Source organism: Anolis carolinensis, chromosome 3 (genome assembly GCF_035594765.1).
Source record: "Anolis carolinensis isolate JA03-04 chromosome 3, rAnoCar3.1.pri, whole genome shotgun sequence".
NCBI lineage: Eukaryota > Metazoa > Chordata > Lepidosauria > Squamata > Dactyloidae > Anolis > Anolis carolinensis.
This window is the reverse complement of record NC_085843.1, coordinates 39,575,703-39,603,074: the sequence shown is the minus strand read 5'-3', so window position 1 is coordinate 39,603,074 and position 27,372 is coordinate 39,575,703. Positions and strand designations below refer to the sequence as shown.

Sequence of the window (27,372 nt, the reverse complement as noted above, 5' to 3'; positions counted from 1 at the left end):
GGGGACAACTGGCCATGACAGCTGAGATATTCTTGAAGTATTTACCCAAAAGAGATATCTTTCCAAGCTCTTTCAGAACCAGCCTAGCCTAGCATGCCCTAAAACTTTTAGTAGAACAGTCAAATCAAAATAGAGTAAAGTTATAAATGTGAATGAAAGGGGTCTGGTTGATGTCACCACACCACCCAGTTTGCCCTCTATCTTTGCAGCTTATTTCCTCTCCCTAGATGAAGGGCATTATATTTATTATCGCTGTAGTTACCCTCCTCACAAAGCCCTGCCATTCTGACCTCCTCAATTCACTTTCCAATTAATTTCTCTGCTCCTGAGAAACAGCTCAGCAGGGAAGTTCCTGCTCTTTCTCCCTCCCTCTCTCTCCCTCTTCCAAGTTTGGTTGGTTAAAATAGCCACTGGACATTTCTATATAAGCCCAAAAGTAAGTATTATAAATTGGAAATGGTTCTGTACTTAAAGAATAGGCATTCTCTTGGTGTTAAAATAGCTGCTCCCCAGGTTCCAGAATGACAACTATGTTCCACAAGGGTGAATCTGACCAAGCCATGATTCTTAATGTTATCAGTGATGCTCAGAATCATTTCTAAAAGTTTGAAATATGTGTCATACCGCTCACATACCTTTTGTTCAAATTGCACATGTTCATTTTATCTGTCTATCTGTTAATTTGTCCAATTACCTTATACAGTTTAAGACAAATGGCTTATTACATCAGCTGTTTCATACAAGTAAATATTTTAAGTCTAGATTAAAGCAAAGGCTGTAATGTTTCTAGATCAGAGATGGGGAACTTTTGGGGGTGGATGACCTGGATGGTGATAGCAAGGGGTGTGAATCACAACTGCAGAGATGCCATGCAAGTACCAACTGCTGGAGGATCTTACCTTAGTTACAGGGTTGTGGGCACTGCATGTTGCCTTTCCTTGGCTTCATAGAGGAAAGCAGGTTTCCCATACCCAAGCACCATATACTACCCTGTGATCCAACTACTAATTTCTGGAGCCTTTTTTCAGATTGCACTTGTTTTGGATTGACTTTGACTACCACATTCCTTCCTCCACCAGAGTGGATGTAGGTTGTGAACTCCCGATTTTTTTTTTAAAAAAAACTAACAAACCAGGATGGATTCCAAAGCAGTGGAACATTCTCAATTGGGAGGGCACCTCACACAAGGGGTGTATGAGTGCTGTTATATCTAATTTGTTATCACGAAACTGTATAAATCAAACACGCACAACCTCAATCTATCTATATACCTCATCCCATCCCTCCTATTTGCTTGGTGAGCCACTCTAGATGAAGATTCATTTATGATACACACACTATAACATTTCTTCCTGTGACAACTATTTGTATCCAGGACTTCACAGCAAAGCACACTTTGATAATCAAACCAGAATAAACAAAGGTGCTTGGCCTGCAACATCAGGACTCAAAATGTGTAAAGGACAAAACAGGGAGGCTATTTCAGTCTGTCCAGCCCTCTCCTGACTCTCTCTTTGGATCTGACTAGGAAAACGGTGAATAGGAAAATACAGAATGCCTTGGGATGAAATTGGGTTTATTTTATTTTGCAAAGGAGGGGGGGGGGGGGTTGAGGGCTGTCAAATAAAATCATCAAATAATTTCAGCAAAGAGCGGGTATACAATATGTGAAGTTTGTTGGATTATCAATTTATAGCACTTCTGTTGCCTGCATCTTCAAGGCAGGGATGGTAAGTCTTAATTAACAAAACCATTTTTCATCTCATCGCTTCAAGACTCTTTGGAATTCCCCCACCACAATAGGAAACTGTGCAGCTTTTCCATGAAAGTTGTACAGCTTAAAGGAAAACTGCAGAGTTTTCTAGTTACTCCTGTGAAGTGCGTAGCCTTCATTGAAAATGGTGCAGTTTTTTATATGATCACAGAGCTTGTAAAAGCAACATTTTGGATTATCATTCCCTAAAGCTTCTAGCCAGCATAGCCAGGAGCCATGTCTCGTGCAAGACCAGTTCATTCATTTGTTCAAGGGAAAGCTATGCTAAATAATATCTATTTTCTTTAGCCCTTATGATAGCACATCTTGCTCAAATCTACTGAAAACATTTTTTACTAGCACAAGATCATGGTCCCTTATTTAGAATTAAACTGATAAGATGCTGTTCTTTGCCTCTTTGGGGCACAATTTTGAGGACTGTTCTAGATAGCAAGTTCCATAACTGTTGTTTATAATTTTCCCCATGTTATATTGCAGCCTAAAGCCTCTTCCTGTAGCTACATCTTCAACTTGCTGTGATTTGGGTGTCTTTGCTGTATGAATATGTATAGTGATAAAGTGGTTTTCCATCCTTGAATCCTGCATCATAAGATTGCTGTACACCAGAGGACATTTTTGATCTCTGTGACTTTTTCCTGATATGCTCCTGTTCTGCTTTAAAATATGTGACTGCTAGGGCTGAACACAATTTTGAAGCAGTGTGTTAAAGCAATATAAATTCTGCTTCCTATCCATTTTACACATAGAATGTTCGTATTAGACTTGTTTGCCATGTCATTAAACTTTGAGCTCATGTGGAGGATGTTATCTACAATAATCCCTGGTTCTTTTCTGAATCGTTGCTTCTCAGGGGAAAACCTAACCACTTACTGTAGACCATGATCAGATTATTTAAATTTCTGTATTGGCACTATATATTCTCTCTCTATAGTTATATATTCACTATATATTCTGCAGTTAGAAAATCCAGATTTTAGAATATATGCATTACTGAATATGTTCTGATGTATATACATGTATGTAAATTTTCTCATTAATTTTAAAAGTTAGCAGTTTCATAGAGTGAGACATTGCAGCTGCAGTTGCAGCTGAGAAATGAGTTTTCTTTGTTACCATCACCATCAGAAGGTATACACTATAAGGCACTCTAATTTATGTTCAGTCATATCCAATCTGAGTCTTCTGTCATCTGTATTCCAATCATTGACTTTCCCAGTTCATCATTCTTAGCTCCGCAGAATATCAACAAGCCAAATTGCCTCTATATCTTGACTGAATACATCCAGGAGCACTTGTGTTGGTGACCCTAGTCTACTTCCAGTTCCAAGAGTCAACTAGGAGCTCAGCAGGACTGTCAGAATAATTGGTAAAAAAATCTCCCAGGGACAGTAGGAATTTTTCAGGTTCACTATTCAGAACCCATCAATCTCTGGGGACAGAAAATTAATGTTGGTACTTCTGAGAGGGTTAGAGACACAAGACAGCACAAAACTGGTCAGATGATGGTCTGTTTATACTTCCTCTCTTTACAATTCATAATTTTCCCATCTCAGTTGAGGCCAGGAAAAAGTGTACAACTGTTTAAATTCTAAGCAGCAAAAAGAAGTGAGTCTTTAGATCTTCAAGATCAAATGCCACAAGGCCTACTACAATGCCACACTGGAGACCACTCACTCAGGCATTGTGTGCTGACTTAGAGCCTATTTTAGTTGCTTTGTTAACTAATCTCAATAGCTTTGTTTTGGAACATATTTAGGTTATTCTTGTTTCCTTTGATTTAGCACATGGGCGACATCATTAGCAACACTCTTGATTTCAAATGAACACCATTAATATCCACTGTTGCAAGGGACTGTGGAATAATTTTGATAAATGTGGCTCAGAAGCTGATCTGAAAAGATTATAGAACAAAGTTTGAATGTTCATTGCCCATTTCTACATATATCAAAGGGCACACATAGAGTGGAATGCACGTGGAGTTTTAGGGTAATGACAATGGCAATGGGGTGTAGAAGGCCACGGGATACAATATACTCATCATAAGCTACTTGATGTGTCCAAAGTTACCAGAGAATATTAAAATAGGCCACAGTTTGAAAAATGTGGATAAAAAGGTCATTTAATGTACTTGTATGTATGTTACAAATCTGTTAATATCTCAATATACAAGAATGTATGGTTTAGAAATTGCAGTGCCCCATTTTAAAAGGGGATGGACACTTTTAAGATATTTATGGGAATTCCTTTCTTTCAGAAAGGAACATGTTTATTACTTTTTCAACATCACACAGCTAAATTGCTGAGTGACAGGAAAAAAACCCTGGATATTAAAACTGAAAGTAAATACAGTAGACAGGGTACACAACCTCTATGCACGTATGTTTTGTTTTCCCAATGTAAGCCAATGGGGAATGATCCCCCTTATTCACCATCTAAATCAGAAACTAATTGATTCAGACATATCTGGTTTTAACTGAGCCCAGATCCACTGAACAGGATCGGATGGTTTGTGTACAGTTGTATTGGATCGGGAAGTTTGTGTACAGATTTACTTCATATTGTTATATATCTGCATCAATTTGCAAATGGTTTTGTCAAAGTCTGCCCAAATGTTCACACATACTTTTGTGCTAATTTTTGTAATGTTTAAAAATGACAATAGGGTCTATAAATTACTTAGTTTTATTTTTGTAAAAATTCAATTATTAGGGATCTTCTCTATTATTTCCTGTAGCAAACACATTTTGTATGCCATTTCCTCAGTACAATTTTTTGTGCACTTTTAAAATCAGAAACATGTATTGTTATTTAATTTGTATGTGCTGTTGATTTTAGTGAATTGCTTCGGGCATTGATTTTTGCCAATTTATGTAAGCTGCCTTGAGTCCCCTTGGGTGAGAAAGGTGGGGTAAAAATGCTGTAAATAGATAAATAAATAAATAAACAAACATGTATCACAACATTCAGAGAGAAGCCCAAACCCAAAGCTTAGGTGTGTTGTAGTTTCTCATTTTGGGAAGTGCAAATTAGGTTGATTCTAAAAATGTGAGCCTAATTAGTTTTCCCCATTCTTGATTTGGGGAGAAGGGGCTGTTTGAGGCTGCCAGCAACTGATCCATCAACTAGCTTTTGTTCCTGATTTTTTCCCAGTTCGGCATCTTGCCTGTGTGCACGATGTCCGGTCTTGTGTATGCAGTCATGGACACATTTTTTGATAAGTTTTGTCTGGCAAACAGATTCTAAATAATTTGTGCTTGATGTGAGAAGGAGGGAAAAATGGAGCAAACAAATAAACAAACAAATTAATGAAAAAGAAAGAAAGAAAGAAAGAAAGAAAGGGAAACCTTTCATTTTAAACTGCAAAATTTCCATTGTGTTATCTTTTTGTAACATCATCTTAATACTACTGTTGAATGCTTTCCAAGACCACATCACTTAAATGTGCGTTCTAACATTTGAAAACCAGGATGCATGCTGCCAGAAAAAGAATACACAAGTGAGGAGGGTCTGCATCAGTTTGCTTTTGCCTAAGTCTGCTAGGAAGGACAAGAATCTGCATCTCCTCTCTGTTCAGTTAAGTGAGAACAAACTACTTATGACCTCTGAATTCCGTTTGCAACAACTGAAATGAACTGAGTACAAAGGAATAAAGTTGAGGGAGGAGAGATAAACTTTAACTGGAAAATACAACAGAAATGTAACTGGTATTGTCCTTCTCAAACTGGGGAAGCCGAGGCACATAAAGCTTCATATTATGGATGTTAGGAAATAACAACAAATTGCTGCTTATTCACTTTGTAGTTGTTTTTAAATTTGTTTATTTTATGATGCTTATATTTATTATTAATGTACTCTGCTTGTACTCCCATGAGGGAGAAAAGCGGGATATAAATAAAGATTTATTATTATCATCATTATTATGAGAAAAAGAAAAAAAATACCCATTCCTTCTGAAAATAGCTACATTGAAAAGGGAAAGGGGAAGAAAGAAAGAAAAGTTCAAACCACAGAAAAGTTCAAACAAGGTGTTGTTTGGCCTTGAATAGTTGTTCTCGAAGAATATGTAGCTATCTTGCTTTTGCTATTTTGTGGATGTTGCTGTTGTTTGCCTGCAGCTGTCAGCACTGTCTCTATCTGGTAGAGAGATCAGAATTTATTAAAGAAAAAGAAGGATTGTTTAGAAGAGGAGTTCATGGGAGCAGGTAGGCTCAAACTGAGCTGGCATAATTTCACCTGGGTAAGGACGAAAATGCCACCCTTTCCATCCCTGCCTTCCAAAACCGCCACAGCCTATTAGGAATTATTTCTGCACAGCAGCTCAACTCTAATTGATCCGGACACTGTAGCTAATTTTCCCTCAGACATCTGTTAACACACATTAGTGTATGTCATTAAATAGGGAAGCACAGTTTAACTCACAGGGGCAAAGCTCAAAGGCCTGGTGTTTGGGGAGGTGAGAGCAGGCAGGAAGAACAACAACAGGGAGGAGATGTTTGTGCGATAATATTATAACTGGCAAGAGGAGAAGGAGAGGCATAGATAAGCTTAGATGCTCCTAAGTCACACATTCATCTATTAGACTAATGTAGTCCAGGGATAATTTGCTTCCAGATGAACAAGAACACGTATTGGTCTTGAGAATTGTGCATACTACACACAAAACACTAATTTACTTAGGAAAGTGCTTTATATCAGCTCAGACTACTTATCCACCTAGCAAAGTATTATCTCTTTTGATTGGCGGTAGCTCAGTAAAGTCTCAAGGGAGGGGTAAGACTTTCACTACTTATAAATTGCTATCTTAGATACACTCTACTGAGTATATCAGAAATGCTGCATGCAAAACTCATATTCTTGCACTGAACAATGATACCCACTAACCCCCTTCTCTAAGAACACAGTAGGCTACCAGTGTTCCATTCAAAAAAAGTGGGGCCAGCGCAGGGGGAAGCCTCATGGCAACACTTCCCTACATGAGATGGGGAAGTGTCACTGTGGGCGAGGTGTGGCATGGGGCACCAGGATTGCCTTGCTCCCATGGCGATTTGCCACAGAGGCTGGACAGGGATACCTTATCCATGTGATTTAGCCCATGGTCAATGTTACAACCGATGAGAAGGCAAAAACATCCAATTGGGTGACACTTTTGCTGGTGACCTCCAGATGACACCTTATGGCTACTAAGACAGCCTCTGTTTTCAAACACAGCCTGATCTCATATGAAGAGATGTAGACGGGGCTAGAAATGTTTTGAACTGTGATGCAAAACCAAGACAGAATGCAGCTCTTTTCCTTCCTCTGATTATTAATAATTATATGATAAAGTTTGGTCTATTTTTCCCAAAAAGCTGATTCTTGGCTAAGATTTAATATAATTTCTGAGTATTGCAAAAATGTCTTCTCTAATTCAGTCCCCTATTGCCTTTGAACATAGCTCCCTCCCCATCCTTTAAAAACCCTCACCAGCTTTCAAGGGCATAGTCTTTTAATTTAAATGGGCAATAGACTCTATTAGGAAATAAGCCTTTTCCAATTTTGTCCTGCATTCTTAAATTTTGAGCAGTGTATTGCTTTGAAGTTGTCCCTGCTCTTCCTTGTGTTCAAAAATGATGAAATACGACCTAAATATATATCCAATGAACAAATTGAATAGCAAAAGGAAATCCTTTGTCTTCCCTTCCCCACTAGTAATGTCTTGATGACCTTCCCAAACATCTTCAAGCTTCTGGTTCTCTACAGAATACCTGGATGCAAACTACATGCTGGGAACATTGCAACAGGGGTGTCACGACCCAGGCTGCAGAGCACCAATAACCATACACAGAGGCCAGAATCTATCTAATATCTTTATTAAGGAAATATATAAAGTTAATAAAAACAAGTATAGGAAATAGTCCAGAAGTAGACCTTTTAGGAAAGGTCAAAATTAGTCCAAAAAAGCAATGTCCAATATGAAATATTAAGGTCCAAAGTTGTAATCCAATAACCGAAACACTCACTTGCCAAGCAAGTGAGGGGAGATGACAAGGTCCTTTAGTCCATGAACTTGAGCAAGGCTAGGAAATAACTTGATTCTTGGAACACAAAGCTTGATTCAAGGCAACAAGGAAACGAGGAGCAAGAACAAGATCCGTGGCAATTACTTGGCGAGGTCCGGGAAACAAGGCAAGATCCGGGGAGAAAACAAGGCTGAGAACGAAGGCTTGTAACAGGAACAAAGGCTTGAGAGCAGGAGTAGCTGTCCACACACGCTGCTCCGGTAGCTGACGAATTGACTCCGCAAGATTCCTTCGGGAGCAAGGAACCTAAATAGGCCTCGTTTTCCCACCAGAGAACACTTCTCTGGGGAATCAGAAACGAAAGTCAATCTCTGTGTCCAGATGTATGACTCCCTAAAATTTCCCATGGGAGCAGGCTTAATCATCTGAATGCTTTGCTGCAATTCTCAAACTCCTGCGATTAGCTTGCTGCACTCCTTTTTGCTGGAGATAATAATTACGGCGCGAAAAAGGGGGAGAACTCGACTCAGGGCTTGTTTGGCAGATTTCTGGAAGACAAGCCTCCTGCAGGTGCAAAGGCTCAATTTCTGGCTGAAATGGTTCCTTTTCTGGCTGAAATGGTGGAAAACCTAAGTTTTCCTCTTCATCGGTCACAACAGCACTAGGAATGGGACTACATGGCCCATGAGTCATCACAAGGGGGTAGCAATTAGAACAAAACTCATTTGCACTTGTTTCTTAAATATGCAGAGTTAAGCAAATGGATGATGGATTTTGCCTCAGCCCAGAGTTGTAGTAGACAAATGGCTACTTGCAAACTCAGGCTGCTTAGAAGCCAGTGAGCTAGAAATGAGTCCTAATGGTCTTAATGTAGTTCATAAAGCATAAAAAACTTTCCATGATCCTATGCAATCAGTTTTCTGGTGCAACAATGGTAGCAGGGTTGTTCCCGAAGTCTAGCATTGAATCTTACTTGTGGCAGCAATAGGAAATCCTGCTCTTTAATTTACATTGGATGTTGGGTTTGAGTAATCTCTCAGGTTGCTTACATCTCAGTGGTTTCCCAACCAGCATAAAACTTTAAAAACCATTGGCCTGAATCAGACATGGGTGCTACAGGGACCATCTGATTGATCCTTATCAAGTGCTACCAGAAGATTCTTGGGTTGGGTAATATGCCTTAAATAATCCTAAATCAGGAAACACAATTCCCAGGAGCAATTTTTCTAAGCAATGTTTTTCAGAAGGGAAGAGCCGAAATGTGAAGAAGATAGATTGCCATGGGAAGAAGTTAGGAGCAATCAAACTTCATCTTTATTGTCCAACAAAAAGTGATACAGTACAGTAGTCAAAGCTCTGAAGCGATATAGAAGGGAAGTAATGTGAAGCTGATGTAATGAGAATGTTCAGCATGCAAAAGACAAACTATTCAGTAAAATTGATCTAAATAATTTAACCTCTATTAAAAGGTGAGGAGAACTTTCATTAGATAGGAATTATAAGGCATCACGGTTCAGTTACAAAGAGGGAACATTACTCCACATGGCAAATACAGTACAATCTATTCTGGAATCTATTTCACATCTCATTAGGTAACTGACCAAGATCTGATTTATACATGTTCCGTTGTTTCTCTCAATCAGAATCTTAAGATGATTGTTTTGAAGATGGACGCACACTCATTAAACAAAATAAAAATGAAGGAAGAAGCATGCTGCCTTTTTGTTATTCTAACAATGAAAATTTCCCACAAACAACAGTGGCTAAGAAATTCTGCATGTAGAAACAAATTAAATTTAGTCAGCTTCAAACATCTGGTCCTTTCAAGTTTGGTGGCACACCCGAGATTCCTGAAAATGGCAAAGTGGGCTTCCCTCACATGATCTTCCACCAGGGCAAATACCATCTACAATAGTTGTTTTTAGATTATGCTTAACAATGGATTTTCTCCCTACCAGCTTAGACACCAGTTAGGCCCTTTTCAGATTGGTGTTTGAGTTTATATATGGTTCTGCATGAAATTAGTTAAGCGGTGTGTGTGTGTGCGTGTGTGTGTGTGCATAGTTATGAGTTTGTCATGCTATCATAATTATGGTGTGAGTGTAAAAATGAAAGTATGCAGAAAAGGGTTTTCTGTTATCATGGATAAAATGATCATGTGGAAAGATTAAAAAGGATAGATTGTTTAGGTTATAACATATTATATATAGGATGTCCCAGATAAATGTGGAGAAAGTTCCAAACCCTCCTCTTGGATTGGTTTGGTCATATAGCCCAAATCCCTGGGCCAACATAGACTAATTGCTTTTTTCTATTTCTCTGTGTTGCCCTTTGGGCTGTCCCTGCTGTCAGTACTTTGCTGCCCTTTATGAAATTAAATTCCACCATTGCACATAACTTGCAGGTATAAGAAATAACTTATTGTGGAGTCAAAACACAGCTTTTGTATCCACAGTTGCCAAGAATTCACTGAACCAAAGCGCACAGATGGTTGATATGAGAGGTATTGTGACGTGATGTTTTATCAGTCTTGTCTACTATGTATGGATACACAAACCTCAAACTTCAGATGAGCATGGACAGAAGAAAAAATAGCTAGAGTTTAGATCAATTTCTGTTCCACAAGTTGTGCTTGTGAATTTATTTATGCGTAGTTTCATGGCAAGGGTTTTAGTGATTGATCCCACCTACGCTTGAAACAACATGGGCTCTATGTTTCTATAGATGATTGTGTGTGAGTGTGGTGACTGGCAACTTAACATCCAAACCAATGCAGTAGGAAGCAATTGAGCTTGAAATTATAAGAAACCTTTATCTGTAGTGTTTCTTTTTGGGGTATGCATTCATTCTGAATGTAGTTTGTTTCTTGTTTTTTTGCATATGCTTGGATTTGCTCTATTCCTTCATTTTCTTAATCAGTCCATGTCTATTTAACTGGACATTTATCCTAAAATATCCCAAAAGATCCTTTTCCAAGCACTGACAAGGAGCACGAAGATAGGTTGAGCAAACTATGTATGAAGGTATTTCATAAGACTGGACTTCAGATGGAAGAAATAGAGTGAAATGCTGTTTTTACAGCAGAGGTGAAGAGAATGTAGTCCTCTAGGTTTTCTTGACTGCTATTCCCCACTAGCTATGCTGGTGAAAGCTGTTGGGGACTACACTTCAAGAGGATCAACATCTGTCTGGAAGAGATGACTGGAATCTGGCACAGGAGAATTCCAGTTAAGTGGTAAAGATCAACTATAAATTGAGGTGAAAACATACTGTTGCAGCTACCATCATTATTTTGGTAATCCACCTTCCTTCCAGCAGAAGCATCAAGACAGTATATATAGGATTCTTACAGGTACTACAACCACAGTCCAGTACTAGCCAAACTTAATTACTTGTCACATGATGATGTTACACTGTTATAGTATGCCTAAGTCTTATCACATGACTGCCTGACTCTCCTAGTGAAGAGTTATTGGGAAGTGGATGCTTTCATGCTGGAAATGATCTGTTAATGACTTTGTTTCCCACTATGGTCAGTAACCAGTTTGAGCGTAAATGAAAGCCTCATTCTGTCTCAATGGCTGAATATTTGGTGTGGTCTAGTTGTCCTTCCTTTGGAAGTTTCAAAAGTTGTCCTTCCTTTGGAAGTTTCCAAAGAAATCTTTAGCTGCTTTGGCAGGTAGACATGGCCTCCCAAGAGAATGTGTGTTTTCTGACTTGTCTTTTATGTTCTATACTATGAAACCGTTTTTTGTATATTTTAGAAAATTATTGAAAAGAAAATGGAGAAAATTATTTTATTAAAGCACAAATCTGAAACATAACACCAACATTCAGCTATCTTTGGAACTATGAATGAAGTTGTGTTTTAATGAGATAACCCAAAACAACTCACTAGTCTTATACATGCTCAACATCCTTGTTTAACACAAGAGCCACTAATTTCATCTCTGAAGGAATGCAAATCAGATACCACTTTATATTTTCTTCTAAAAATGCCCCTCCAATAGTACAGAAGTAAAAGGATTCTACTATTGAAATTCATGTGGTAGACAACTACTGTAATTGTTCATTAGTAAATACAAAATATATTTTGATAACAGTTCATAAAAATGTTTTGGGCATGAGTTTGAAGAAAAAATCTGAAGGATTATCTGCTACACTACAGTTTCTTAGAAATCGTGGGTTTTAATGAAAGAGTGACAAGTTCACATTGGGTCACCAAAAATCTTAAGAATGTTATTTTTTTCTCACTTAACAGCAGTGTAAAAATGTTCACCTGTTCAAGTGAGAAGTCTAGCCACTGTAACTAAAGGAAGAAGGTGTGATTCTTAAAAGATATTTCAAGGCTGGAATCATTCCAAGATATTTACTGGAGTGCCATTTACTCCTCAATGATCAACTTGTCACAAATCAGCTATTAACAGGGCAGTTTGTTATTTTAGATTTGTTTTTAATTTTGTAATTATTTTATTTTGAAAAAAACTGTAACCTCACATTTTAAGATCATTTGAACTCAGGATAGCTTACAGTTTCTATTGTATTCTTCTTTCAAACATTAAAAGCAACTGACAGAACAGTCTGGAGGAAAGCAGATTTCTTCCCACTTCTGTTTAGCAGTTTCAGTGTTGTGTGAGAAAGACTTAGATATAAATGAGAAGTCCTTAGTGTGATTCTCTTCTTTATCATAATGTATAAAGCAGAACAGAGAAATTCAAGGGATTAATGGTACTTGATGATGAATAAAGAAGGGAAGGAACTGGTTTAACTGTTTTGTTTTAATGTTCTTCCCACCAGCATTATGGAATAGAGTACGATATTGTATGAAAAAATATGGATGAAAGAGTCTGGAACTCCTACAATATTCTGTGGTGTACAGGAAAAATCCCATCTGTCTAGTCTCCTGTGTATTCCCTTCTGTTTACCAGTATTCTGAAAACTGAGTCACCCAACAAGATAATAAAACTGGAAAAATGAAGGGAAATGTCTAACATTAGATTTGAAGGTATTTTTTTTTTGGTCAGGATGTTTTCCAATGACAATTCTAGCAGACTAACATAATAGCTGAAAGGTATCTTGAACTTTGTCTCAAAAGTCAGGAAATGAAGTTATTTGTTATTTGTTATTCATTTGTTATTAACTTCATTTGTTATTAACTTCTGGATGGTGTGATTTTAATATCAAATGCAATTTTAAATGTTTAATATGTATTAATTTTAATTCAATTTATTTTAAGCTTATGTTTTGTATGTGTTTTTAAGGCATTAAATGGTTGCCAAATGTAAGCCGCCTTGAGTCCCCTTCTGGGTAGAGAAAGGTGGGATATAAATAGGAGCTATATATATATATATATATATATATATATATATATATATATATATGAAGTGAATAATAAAGGCAGAATAACTATATCTAGGATTGAACAAAGAGTTGTGTGGGACCTTTAAGACTAACACATTTATTAATTGTAAAATTTCTTGGGGCATACCCATTTCTTATAAAAGGATGAGATATGGAAACACCAATGTACATGTGGAGTTGTTGCCATGCTGGGTGTACAACAGAGGTGTGCAATTCAGCCAAAAGGCATGTCATTTCAGGGTCCATTGTCGGCCCTTAATCTGTTTACTGGAAAGTTGCTCAAATGGCGAGGGATGTTGCTGTTTTCATTTGGCAAAGATTTGGCCCATTGGCTACAATGGGAAAATTTAAAGTCTTAATCTGCAGCCATTTTAAGGCCTGTCTGCATGAAATCTTCTTCAGTTTTAGACCCCATTTACAATTGCAGGCCCGCCAAGTTTTAAAACAATTCATCAATCTACTGACGTTTTAGAATTATTTTAAATTTTAACCATAATATTTTTTAAAAATAAGACAAATCACAAGAGAGGGTTCTGGGAATTGTAGTTGCCGGTTGAGTTCATTCTCAGCCAATTAGAGCATGGACATAACCAGGGTTTTTAATTGGCTGAGAAACACACAGAGAGAAAAACTTCAGCTCCCATCATGCTCTGAGAGGAAGTCAGAGATTCTTTCAATGCCCGCCCTATGCAAGTGCTGCTGAGAAAGCAAGTTCCCAGCAGGGCCCTCTCTGGAGGAGGAGCCTGCCTCAAGTATATTGCAGACTTAACTCCTTCATCTCCAGGAACTGATAATATTTGGCTGACTTTATCCATTTTGCCGGGCTCTTTTGTTCCCTCCTCCCCATTCTGTTTTCAAATATTATATAATACGGACCATTGAATATTACAAATCATTTTCCTTCAAACTGATTTGGGCCCAACAATAGTGTACAATCTTAAGCGAAATGAAGTGAGATAGACCTTTACAATGGATCCATGCTTATAGATGTCTGACATCATAGTTTTTATCCACACAAATCTCTTATTCAAGTGTGATTTTTGTTATTTATCATCATCAGCTTTGACCTGTGGTAATCCTATGAATGGAAGACCTACATGGTCAACACCCCTGCTAAGGTCTTCCATACTCAGGCCCATGGCTTCCTTTACTGAGTCTATCTATCTGTAATGTGATCTTATTCTTTTCCTGCTGAATTCCACTTTATCATACATTGTTGCCTTTCCTAATGAATCATGTCACCTCATGATATGTCTAAACTATGATAGTTTTAAGTTAGTTATTTGGCTCTTTTTTTGGAGTGTTTAGCCTTCATTTGCTCTTATAGACATTTATTTATCTGTGATATCTGTAGAATTCTTTCCCAGTGCCACATTGCAAATGAGCTGATTTGCTTCCTATGAGCTTTCTGGGCATCCAACTTTCACAATCATACCTAAAAATTGAAATACTAGGATATATTTGGTATGAAAAGATGAACTAATATATATGAAAACTAAAAAGATTATTGTGTGATTTGATATGAAAATCAATACTGGGAAGAGATGAGTGCTGAATATATGCTGAATGTCAACATCATACACACATGCTTATACTGTTGGAGCCCAGCCGCCTGTGTAACAGTTCAACAATAAATAATAAGTTTATTTAAAAAAGAATATGTAATAGAAAAGGCAGTTTCAAAAATGAGTAGGCAATAATCCAAAAGTCATTCCAAAATCAGCAGACTAAGCAATCACTAAGGTACAATAAAAAACCAGATTGTAAAAACATTTTCAAAGTTATATCCGTAAGCTTGATGTTCTTGAACATAACAAATAGCAGTGACCAACTCTGAATATGAATCCAAAATCTCAAAAGGTAAAAACAAGAAACTGTAATCCAGGGGTTTCAACACTTAAACCAAAATTATATCCAAAGGTTTGTGAACTTGTACATAACTATATTCCAAAAATGTGAAAACTTGAACAAATAATTGTAATCCAATTAAGAGGCATTGATCTTAAGCAGGAAAGAAGATACAGAACCAAAGACAAGAACTTTTAACTTGGAGTTCCCAATATCAATGACTTGACACATGAAAATCCAACATTGATGTCACAATGAGCATTACCTTAAAATGCTTAAGAATTCTAATTCTTACTCATGACATCACTCTTTCTCACACCTGGGTTCCCTTTGCTTATGTTTTAGCCTCTGGGAACAACGAATTTGTCCCTGCTTCACACTATCTCTTCATAACTGTAATCGTTGAGTTATAAGAAGAGCTCCTGTCACCTCCATATTCCTTTCAGAGTTAATCTCTGGCAGATTTTTATGAGAACCACTTTCTGTTTCCCTAACAACAGATCTAACCAAAACATTTGCATCATCAGGAGGAACAGTTTTGTTTTCCCCCACAGAAGTAACAAGTTTAGAAGTAAAAACCTCAGACTCCGCCAAAAAGTCCCCCTCCTCATCCTCAGAGACTTCACAGGCCTCAACACTACTCCCCCCTCCAAGCCCCCACTGACCCACCCCCAAGGCCTAGGCTTATCAGGGTAAGAGCAGTGAAAGCAAGCAACCAAGTCAGGGGCATGAACGTCACAAGCATCTTCCCATGAACGTCCCTCAGGACCATAACCGGCCCAGTCCACCAGGTACTGAAGATAGTGATGTCTCTGCAAGTCCCAAATGTCACCATCTCATCCTCAGAGACTTCACAGGCCTCAACATATACCAGATATACACTTGTACTCTATATACCTGCATGTCGCGGGTACTCAGAAAACAAGTGCAGCTTTCCACCATTATACAATGCTGTTATAATATGTACATTTTTGTAAGTGCCTGCCATACTTCTAAGCTACCTACATCAAAGCTTCACCATGTAAGGCACAAAATATGATGTGACAAAATATTAAGAGTGAAATATCTAATATACATTTGTCACCTGTATTTGGCATTCAAAATTGCAGATCTGGTATAGTATTCTAGTTCACTGAATTCAATTGGACTAGTTCCTGTTAAGTCAGGCTAAATGATTCTTTCAGCCTCATTTTCCTGATGTGCATACAGAAATGACAGGATCAAAAGATCTGAGCCATATAGTGTCTTTTAAATTAATATCTACACTTCCAAATGCTGAATTGCGATAGCTGTCCACAGTAGAAATTGTCAGAGAGAGGAAAATGCTTGGGCTATAAACATAAGCAAACTGTAGATAGATTCTGGTCCCTGCCACATTAGTTGTTGGTCAAGTCCTAAGCTATCCAAATCCCTATCATCTTTTAATACTATAACCTGCACTAAATGAAAGTGAACTTTTTTCAGCCAATGATCCAGAGAGATTCTTTTTCCCCCCAAGAAAAGTTGCTACATACAGCCACAAAGAGGATGAGTCCAGAATAGTACAGCTCAAAGCATCACCCTTGAAGAAGCATGGCTCTTGGACTTAAGATGGAATATCCTGAAGGTAGGAAAGAGGTCTCCTGGTGGCAGCAAATAGAAGGCATTATCTGGAATTCAGCTTCCCAAGCTCCATTCTTGCATACTCCATTTTGCAGCCTCAATAGCACTGTGAGCAACATCTACTTGGACCTCTGTCTCATCTTTTTCCTTTTGCGCTTCAGCCTTCTTTTGCCACTTAGCTCTCATGTCGGGGATGTTCCCCCGGGCTCAGCCATAAAGAAGACTCAATAAGGCCGTGGCCAGATGGCGATGGATTCACAAAACCTCACCAACCTCTGCCAGCTTCCTCGCCTTCTTGAGATGCTAAAGTAAATCTGGTCATTTTATCTGGAAATTCTGGAGGTTTCCAATTCTAAAAGCGAGTTAAGGTGGCAGTCAAAAGAACTATACACAGAGAGAGGAATCAGTATAATCATAAAAGTTCTAAGATTTGTAGAATTTGAAAACAAACTTTTTAAAAGGAGCCTAACGAAATTTCCCCTACTGTGAAGATAGGTCATTCTGTGTAGCCATGGAAAACTATGTGCCAGTAAAGGAATACTAGTGGTAATGCTGGAATGGCAGCTGGAAGAAGACATGGCTAACTAGAAGTTTAAACAATCCTGTTTGGAGGAAAGTCTTCAGTTAGACAGAATGCCAGGATATTGAACGGCCTTAGAAGTCAATAATGCAAGGGTGACCAACCGTCAGAGACTAAGAGGCTGCACTGACCCATCAGGAAACTTTGGAGGGCTTCACTACTTCTGCACCTCTTGCCAGAAGTAACCAATTTAGCCCTGAAATGCCTCTGGGCAGATTGCTGACCCAACTTCCCACCATAATCTACTTTATACTCAGGAAAAGCCTCCTTTTTTTTTTTTTTGGTAGAAAGTCACTTCTGGTACATTTCTGTTTGATAAAAAGGCCTATCCAAGCAGAAAATGTGACAAAACGTTCTTGAACACCTGGAAGGGTTGGACAGGCATTTGATGGAATATTATATCATTTAATATTGCTTCACTAATTATTATGGGAAAATATAGATGAGAAAGGTCATAGTAAGATGGATATGAAACAACAGCCAAGTCTCACCAGCAAAAGGATTAGAAGCCCACTTGAGTGAGGAACTTGGGGGTGACCCTTTAGGATGCAGCCTGGATAATTCTAACTAGGTATTCAATCAATTTGATGTATCGATCCCTTCTGATGAAAGAGGTGCAGGTGGGTGCCTTACATGCAATGATCCCAAAGCAATTTTTACAGCAAAAACATCCCAAGAAGTTCCCCAGGAATAAACAGAGAATGCATATTCAGAATTTACAATCTAGAACTAATATTACAAAGGATCTCTTCACATGGGACATTTTGCCGCATTTTAATCACAGCAAGGACAAGGCCTGTCATGCGCCATCACACGACATATGGTAGGCCCTGCCCACATTCCTCCCAAAGTGTAGGAGAAGCACCAAAAAGCACTTTCTCCTCCACTATGGGGAAGAAAGTGGAGATTGGATAGTGTTGCCCCCCTTTCTGCCATCTGATGAGAGGAGGGAAAGGGTGCCAAAGCACCCTCTCCCAGCCCTTCCATGTGATTGGGGGAGGGGGGAGCCACGAGCTCCCCCATGCACCTTCCCCTTCGCCAGTGATTGCCGGTGCAACAGCACGCCCCAAAAGTGCTGTGTGAAGAAGTTGTAAGATGAATATCCATATTGTGCAAGAAAATTACTGAACAAATTGATACTGATTTGTTGGAAACAGGTGTCTTTTTAGCCAGATTGGCATAATAAATATTCATTATTTACAAACAGAAACATTAGGATGAGATCAATGTGAGTCCAAGAGATGTAAAAATCAATGAAACAGAGACTGTTCATAAAATCTACCAGGATGAGGACAGGAAGAAGCAAGTAGTTTAAACCAAAGTACATAAAAACAAGCTACAGAATAAGTGTTCTATAACAATACGTTGCTATGTATTTCACTTTAAATGTCAAGGGATCATTCTGTGGAATTCTGGGGTATGTAACCTGTTAAGAAGTGTTTGATTGTGCTTTTCCTGCATGGCAGGGGGTTGGATTAGATGGCCCATTTGGTGTCTCCCAACTCTATAGCTCTATGATTCTATGAAGTTATGATACTAAGGCCTAAAGGCTCTGTGGCTGAGATTTCTAATTGCTCCTCCCTAAACTGTAAATCCCATGTATAACGGAGAGCGGACACCAAATATAACAGATCGCGCAGACACCAAATATATCACGGCGCTGCCACCGATTATAACGTACTACAACCCCACTCTACACATGCACACGCAAGCACATGTATGTGAGAGGTGAGGATATACCATTTGATCTTAGATTTTCTTTTACAATGGTAGCTGCCACCAACCTAAAATGTCCTTAGTGTTTTTGTCGTTAAATGTGTCTGAGGCAAGCTTCTCCCATTCCCTGCCCACACTGTTTCCACCCCCTGGCTCCCAAACTGATGTTTAATATGAGGCTTTTCTGTGGTATTTAACTGTTGTATTGCTGGAACTATTATAAAGACTTCTTAATAGAAAGATATACTGCAGAGGCTTTTGAAAGTTGAAAATAGAATAAAAAATTATTTTCTTAAAACAGGCAAATAATTACTTCAGATAGGTACATAAGCATAAACGGTTACAGAAGTTCTTCAGATTAAGTTAGTTGTATGTTTCAGATTACTTCACTTAGTTTCAATCAGTTCCAGCCAACCAATCTATCTATTGGTCACAAAAACCCTCGCTCTATTTGCTAAGAATAGTCACGAGTTCCCCTGGGTTGTTAACTAACTCTAACCTAGAATCCTTCTATTAACCAGCCCAGTAGTGAGAGTCAATCCCTTGAGTTATCTCCCCCAAGAGATCCAAACTGCCTGACGTAGCCTGTCAGTTTCACAGCTCTCAGTTCTCTCTCACACACACCCTCCAAACTCCAAACTGCTCTTTCCTCTCCAAACCCCAAAACTGAACTGCCTCGGAGCTTTTTTCCCCCTCTGCACTCTAAGACTTGGCTCCTCTCATCTGCTCTGGCCAATCCTAGGAGTCTCTCTCTAAGCTCCTCTCTCTTTCTAACCACACTCAAGATGGCTGCCTGGCATTCCTCTACAAAATAGAGGCCTGCCTCACTCACTGTTACCCAGGCTTCATTTCCGGCCTAATAGGTAAGGTTCACTACACCATGCTTCCTTACAATGTTCCCATGGCACGTAAAGTGGAATGTAGCACTGTAACAGTGTAGTGTGATGGCAACTGAAGTTACCAAGCGTCACTGTGAGGATCACCTTTCTTGACAATTTTAAAAAGAATGTTAATGACAGTATTGGGCTAGAGGTGGTCTAGGCAGGACCTGAAACTATCTAAATGATGCTAATTCCTTTAACATTTGATTTAATTTGTTTTTAGGATTTTTTTTAAAAAAACTATTGTTATAGCATCAATTGATTCCACCAGCAGAAGAATCAAACTATATTACCCAGTTCCTATTCTGTAATAAATCAGATAAGAGTTATCACAGTGCAAAGTTCCTCTTTCTTTTCTTGGATTTTTTAACATTGAGATGTTTTGTTTTGTTTTAATTGCACAAATAAAATCCTTATGAGCCTCAGGTATACTTTCATACATACAAACATCAAATGTGAACCAGATGGTCACAGACATGGCCAGGGACGTTCCTTCCAATTTTAGTCACTGGGAAAGAAGTGTTGCCTTGATCATCAGAGGAATGACAGATTTACTGCCATTCATATATACAATTTGCCCAGTTCTCACTGAGTCAAGGTCAGGATCTGTCAAGAGTGCCCTGCAGTACACACAGAGAGTAATCAAATCATCCTGGTGTCTGTATCTTCAGAATGAATCAGGATGAAGATGGCACAGCTACAGTATAAAGCCAACTTCCTGATGGTATTGTTGCACAGTGGAACAGGAGGCCTCAGAGTATGGTGGAGTCTCCCATCTTTCAAAGCTGTTAAACAGATGGCCATCTGTTGTGAGTGTTTTGATTGCATATTCTTGCATGACTGGAGGTTAGATTAGATGGCCCTTGTGGCTTCTTCCAACCCTATGATTATAACCTCTGGTTCTCACCCTGCTTTACCCACTCCTTGTTCAGCATCACATCTCGTTCAATGGAGAGTTTTGGATAATGTAAAAGCTTGTTCCTTCTTTTATGGAGAGATTTTGAAAGATCCTAATAAAGGTGCTGCCAACTGTGGATTTGGGGATTTTTCTTATGGAGCAAAGTGTCTGGCTGTGCTTTTTATATGAGAATTTACAATCCCTAAATTTGCTATTGGATTTGCAGACAAGTCAAGGGCATAAGGTCTCCAAACTGAGACAGCTGGTTAGCATGAGAGAAAATAAAACTATATCATCTTTTCCGCTGATGGTAATTTTATCTCTGCAATTAGTAGAACAGCCTTCACAAAAGGCATTATTCAGATGTGTTCAAAGGGAACTTTGATTGTGAAAAGCTTCTATGGGCCAGAGCTGCTGCAGCTGAGGTATGACTGAAAGCCTGCTAGAAAAAAAAATTCTCATTTCACTCTTTCATTTCAAATTCATCTCCCTTTTATGGCACTTTAGTCCCAGCATATCTTGCACTGCCAATTACTGTTTCCTTTTTAATAAAGTTGTGAATAAATCTAGAAAGCACTGAAGTGGGAATGCTAGGCCATCAAGAAAAAGGCAGAATGCTGTGCAGAGATTACCAGTTGTATTCATGGACAGAATTCATTTATCCCACGCTAACATCAACTATCTTATATTTGCTAGCCTGTGTGGAAGTGCCATGGAAAATTAGCAATCAAGGTTATAGCTTTCTTACTATAAATAAGAATAAAATTGTTCTGGAATTGGTTTAAAAGTTGATGAATGCCTTCTTAGTCCACTTGAACTTCCCTTTATATTTTGCCACTGACTTCAGTGAAGTTAATTTTTTGGACACTGCCCAGAATCCTCCAGCTATCACATACAGCTATACAACTACTGAGATGTCGTTCATAAACATGGTTCTTCCAAGCATTTTTCAATGTGGATCTTCAGCATGCTCTTGGTTTCTCACCATAACGATCCTAAGAACATTTTGAAATGTTACTCAGTCCTTAGTAACACCTCATATTTCAATATTTTAAATGCTTATTAAATGCTTCCGATACCATATATTGATGCTCCCTCCCTAACTGCTGAACAAGATGAGACAATTTCAGATTTACAAATTTACAATTCTCTTGAAAAAACTATTTTTTAATTTGGCAGAGGTAAGGTAAAGGTAAAGGTTTTTACCCTGATGTTAAGTCCAGTCGTGACCGACTCTGGGGGTTGGTGCTCATCTCCATTTCTAAGCCGAAGAGCTGGAGTTGTCCGTAGACACCTCCAAGGTCATGTGGCCAGCATGACTGCATGGAGCACCATTACCTTCCCGCCAGAGCGGTACCTATTGAACTACTCACATTTGCATGTTTTCGAATTGCTAGGTTGGCAGGAGCTGGGGCTAACAGCAGGCACTCATTCTGCTCCTGGGATTTGAATCTGGCACCTTTTAATGCACTGTGCCACCAGGGGCCCCAATTTGGCAGAGATTTTTCAAAATAAAACAAATTGCCTTATGCCAAACCAGACTGGTTCTTTGTTTGGTTTTGTGTATAGAATGGTTTTTACAGCTTCTCCAGGACCTGAGGCACAAAAGAACCGTAAGAACTCCATAACTACAGAGCCCTTTATGTGCTATGTCACCAACCTATACCCAGGGAAAGAACTGTCTCTTTAGGAATTTGCCACAATCTGCATGGAAGAGATCCAGTTATGGAAAGTTACCTTTGGGGACTACAACTCCAAGTATTCCCAGTCACCATGGCTAGTGGCCTTGCTAGCCAAGGCCTTCTGGCGATTGTAGCAATCCCAAAACAGGGGACTACAGCTCTAAAATACAAGTTTAAAATACAGCTTTATCACCAAAGTATATTTTTCTTTCGTGAAGCAAATTATACTTTTAGTTCACTTGTCAAGAAACACAAAAGGCTGGGATAAATGTTATTTTTACACTTGACATTCTAAAATAAAAAATAAATGAATGACTGAATTAGTTGCATCAAACAAATCTTGTCAAATTGCCTCGCTTCACTCATTACCCAAAAGCTACTGTCATTTGTACCACTCACATCTGACTAATCAAGGTCACAGAAAAGAAGATCTGTGATCAATATAGCATTATGCTGTGGAGGAAAGGGAGATAATTTGCATCATTGCTACATTGACCTCACTGACAACTTCACAGCGGCTAAATTACATAGCTACTTTTTCATTGAAAAAAGAACTGAATTCTGATAAATCTCAGATCTATGTTGGAAGATACCCCAAGCAAAAACAGGAATGTGTATTGAGCTTATTGGTAGTTGAATTTTTAAAGCCCCCCTCTTTTTAAAATGTAAAAATTCTTGGATGGAGAAAGGATGTTTGGATGACTCAGAATTCCCTTTTTGATGCTATATCAACAACTCTGTAGGGAAACACTCATTGATGGATCTCTGCATTTTCGGAGACTCAGGTTTGGGGATGGAAAGTACACTTCTTTATTTTGTGTAAGCCTCCCTCTCCACATATGAAAAAAAAGGTTATGCCATTGATCACTCATTGATTATTAATAAAATAAAGCCCTGCAGCTAAATAGCCTTTTTATGGAACTATGGGCGCTTCCAGACAGTGCCAAAATCCATGTTTTAAATCTAAGACAAAAAATCCCAGGACCTGACAGCAGGTCCACGCACAGACCTGTCAGTCCTGGGATATGGTCTCCCTTCCCACCATCCTCATAGCCTTCCTCTGTAGCAGATCAAGATACAGGGCAGACGAGGAACATCCGGTGGAAGTTTTTTTTTTAATGCACACTTGCAAATATCTTAATATAAACACAAGCAGATTCTCATGTGCACATATGAGGTCCAGTGCATAATGGAGGGATTTTTAAAAAATCTTCTATGAGATTTCTCTCTTCCCCCAATTCTTAATTCAACATTTGTTTAAGATTATAAAGTGTAAAATAAAGAGTTTCAGAGAGTTCTCATTGCTCCCCATTTGTACTTCCCTTGAACCACCTGTGTGTCCATTTAGCCCGATTCGCTGATAGCTGTTTTAGGCTTTTAAAAAAGTTAACTTGCACTGGAGCAATCTACACTAAGGGGAGGGGAGGAAAGCACATGTTTTGCATGACTGCAAGGATATACAGTCATGCAAAGGTGCAGATTTTTCAGGCCGAATCGGGTTTTAAGTGCACCTTTTTAACATGCACTTTTAATCTCCCAACCTGATTCCTCCCGCATTTTGGCTAAACATCATTTAACCACCACCTCTTTTAACCAGGTTACTTCTGAGTTTTACAACATGTGTAGAAGGGCCCTAGGAATTGTCATCCTGGACCAAAGCTAGTTTTTCTAGTTCATCATTCCAAACTAATTTAGTTGAATTTCAGTAATTGTTCAGTAAGATCATATATTGCCATGACTAACTTTATATGTTGTATTCAAAGGTGTGAATCCTATCAGTAGTCCCAAATACAATTGATCTACTGAATCAATAGAATGTACACATGTCTGCACTTATAATTCAGCAGTTGAGGCTATGGGTCAGCTCTGATTGGGACAAACAATGGACTTCATGCGTATCAGCATAGGTAGTACTTCTATGCATACTTATCTGGAAGTAAAACAAATTCAGTCCTCTGGTTTTTATGTCTAGGTAGACAAGTGTTTGTATGCCATTCTTATATGCAACTGCTCATCCTTTGATAACAGGTAATCAAAATTACAAGTAAGCTCACAATTAAAAACAACAGCAACATACATCTACTCTGAACCTCTGAAAGTTGAATGAACATGAACAACACTGAAATCTTGACTATGATAACTGCTGGATTTTCTCAAAAATCTTTCTTCTTCCTCTAGCCATAATTTCTTACCTTGAACAATCAAATAAACCTGGGAAGTCTTGGGATGATGCAGTGTTTGCACTGAACATGTGTATGATCCTTCGTCATAGACATCCACTTTCTGGATCCGAAGGCTGTATTCCAGAAGAGAAAGTTGTTGGAGCTCTACTCGGGGGTCCAGGGACCACTTGTCCTGACCAGCAAAAATGATGCCAGAACGATTTAACCAGGCCACCTTGGAGCTTTTGTCTTCTATAAAACACCTGCATAAGATAAAAGAGGAGATTTTTGGTATCTTTTCCATGTGGAGCTTAAAATACGTTGTCAAACTTTGCCTGAAGCACAATCACATCCACATTCCAATCCTTGGTAAGTGTACATGCCTATACTTTGCTTGTTGCGAGTCAGGGTGGTGGTCTGAGAGCAAGGCTTGAATCCTTACTTGGCCATGGAAGCCAACAGGATGATCTTGAGCAAGTCACACTCTTTCAACCTCCATGTAAGGCAAAGGTGAACAAAGAAAAGAAAGAAAATCCCATGACAGATTAGCCTTAGGGCAGTGGTTCTTAACCTGTGAGTCCCCAGGTGTTTTGGCCTACAACCCCTAGAAATCCCAGCCAGTTTACTAGCTGTTAGGATTTCTGGGAGTTGAAGGCCAAAATATCTGCGGACCCACAGGTTGAGAACCACTGCCTTACGGCCACCATAAATCAGATATGACTTGAAGACACACAGGAACAATACTTTGTTTGCCAGGTACTTTCTCAGTCATTTTTGAATTTGCCATCATAACTGTCACATGTTAGATAAGAAATCAAAAGAAAAGCCTATTTTAATGAATATGGAACTAGAGTGAGATTTTGCCCAATGATGTTCATACACAAAGAAACAGTTAAACACCATATTCTCAGCTGTTCATTTTGCTAGCCATACATCATGTTGTCTAAAATATTTGCATTGTTAATTAACTTGCTCAGTTGAGAAACCTTAATCTAAACTATTTAAATTGATACCATGCTCTCTTCTGCAATGTTTACAGGTGAGCCCTAATAGTGTGAGAAGGTTACTAGACATTTTATGTAATGCAGTTGTCAAGACCATCTTCCCAAAATGAATAAAGGACTGCTTTTCTATCTTGATTCTACCACATGGAAGAGGCTTCAAATATCTTTCAGCATTTTAATATGCTTTTGTCTTCATGCTTCAAAATGTCTTCTGAAATAACAAATGGTGTGGATATATAGTGAAATGCTTTTTAGGTCTCTCTCTCTCTCTCTCTCTCTCTCTCTCTCTCTCTCTCTCTCTCTCTCTCTCTCTCTCTCTCTCTCTCTCTCTCTCATGTACCAAATGCTGGATGCTGAACAGACTTAAAATATTCCCAGCCCCCTGCCAGCTTAAAGAGTGAGGGTCAGGGCAGTGAACTGTATTTTCAGTTTGTTCAGGAATGCAGCTGTTACATTATGCATTTGCTCGCTAGCCCCAGCTCTCACCAGCTCCTTTTGGCATTAAATTTGTGGGCTGTTTATCCTCCACCCACCCACCACACACAGCTTTTATCTTCTTCTGAAAACTAGATGCTGCCTGCCCTCCAGCCAACATCAAATCTTCATCCTATGTCAGTTGCCCAAACAGTGAAATAATTCTGTAGAGATTTTACCAGTTCCATATTGGTTGCTTAACATGCTGAGAAAACCAGATGACAGAGGTGAGGGGGAGATTGGGTTAGGAAGGAGGGCACAACAGCACCACACAATATGGATTGCCACCTGGCATGTCCCTAGTTGCAGCTGTCAATAACAGTGGGGTGTCTGCTAGCTCAAGGATGGACTGACAGCCCTTGCAGGCTACATTAGTCATTCAGTCCTTTTATGTGAGAGCATAAAGAAGCTCTCACAAAGTCAGACCAGCTGTATCTAAATGATGAAATCAACCCAAGAGAGTGTATACACACAACCCCATGGAGTTTTACTCCAGATTAATTAATCTGGAATAACTGTTAGATGCTGGCTCATCTTCAACAAATTTGGGTTGGATGCTGTCTCCACTATATAATTTTATTTTCAAACAAGACTGCACTTTAATATTTCTCTATATTTTCAGAGATCACGAGCAATCCTTGAAGCTAATCAGGTTTTGTACTTGAGTGGGAGACTACCAATGTATGCTGTAGACTAGATTTCAGACGAAGGGACTGGTGGAACCACTTCTGAGTACACCTTGCTGAAGAAAACAATATGGAATTCATGGGGTTTCCATGAGTCCACAGGCAACACATAAACCCTCATGAACATAATAGGACAACAGGTTCATTGCTAATATGAGTCAAAGATTAATCAGTTAGTACCTGCAGAAAAGAAGCAATAGGACTGAAAGAGCTTACAAGGAGGCATGTTTTTAAAAAGGAGAGGTTTGGTTTTTTTTACTGATTAAGGAGCTAAAGGCACTACTTGGATGAAAGATTGCTTATGAAAACCAGGTGCTGTAGGCTGTATTTCACAGGAAATAACTAGCACAACCACTTCTGAGTGTTCCTTGTCAAGGAAAACCCTATGAAATTCCTGGGGTTGCCATACATTGGCAAGTGACTTGAAGGCACACATACGCAGACACTCATGTTACCTAAAGTCTGTCTTTTTTCTGTGCATTTTCCTAATATATGCCCTCTTGGTATGCATTTTCCCGATTATTAACATGTGTTTTTCATATTTTGAGATTATGTACATTTTGTCATTCACTTTATTTTAGAAAATGTATATATTGTTTTTGCATATTTTATTGCTCTGAAATGCACTAGAAGCCTAGAACCTCTGTGAATTCCTGAGGCAAAGTGTGTTTCATAGTGAGTCCTGGGGTATGTGCATGCTTTCAC

General features: G+C 38.8%; 1 protein-coding gene across 2 annotated transcripts in view; it reads right to left on the bottom strand.

The window, feature by feature from the left end:
* lsamp (limbic system associated membrane protein) overlaps nt 1–27,372 on the bottom strand; it is a 606,975-nt gene that overhangs the window by 274,918 nt on the left and 304,685 nt on the right. For both annotated transcript variants that reach the window (XM_062977128.1, XM_062977129.1), the window contains exon 2: nt 24,534–24,766. In XM_062977128.1, coding sequence (XP_062833198.1) covers nt 24,534–24,766 — 233 coding nt within the window. The remainder of the gene's footprint in view (nt 1–24,533; nt 24,767–27,372) is intronic.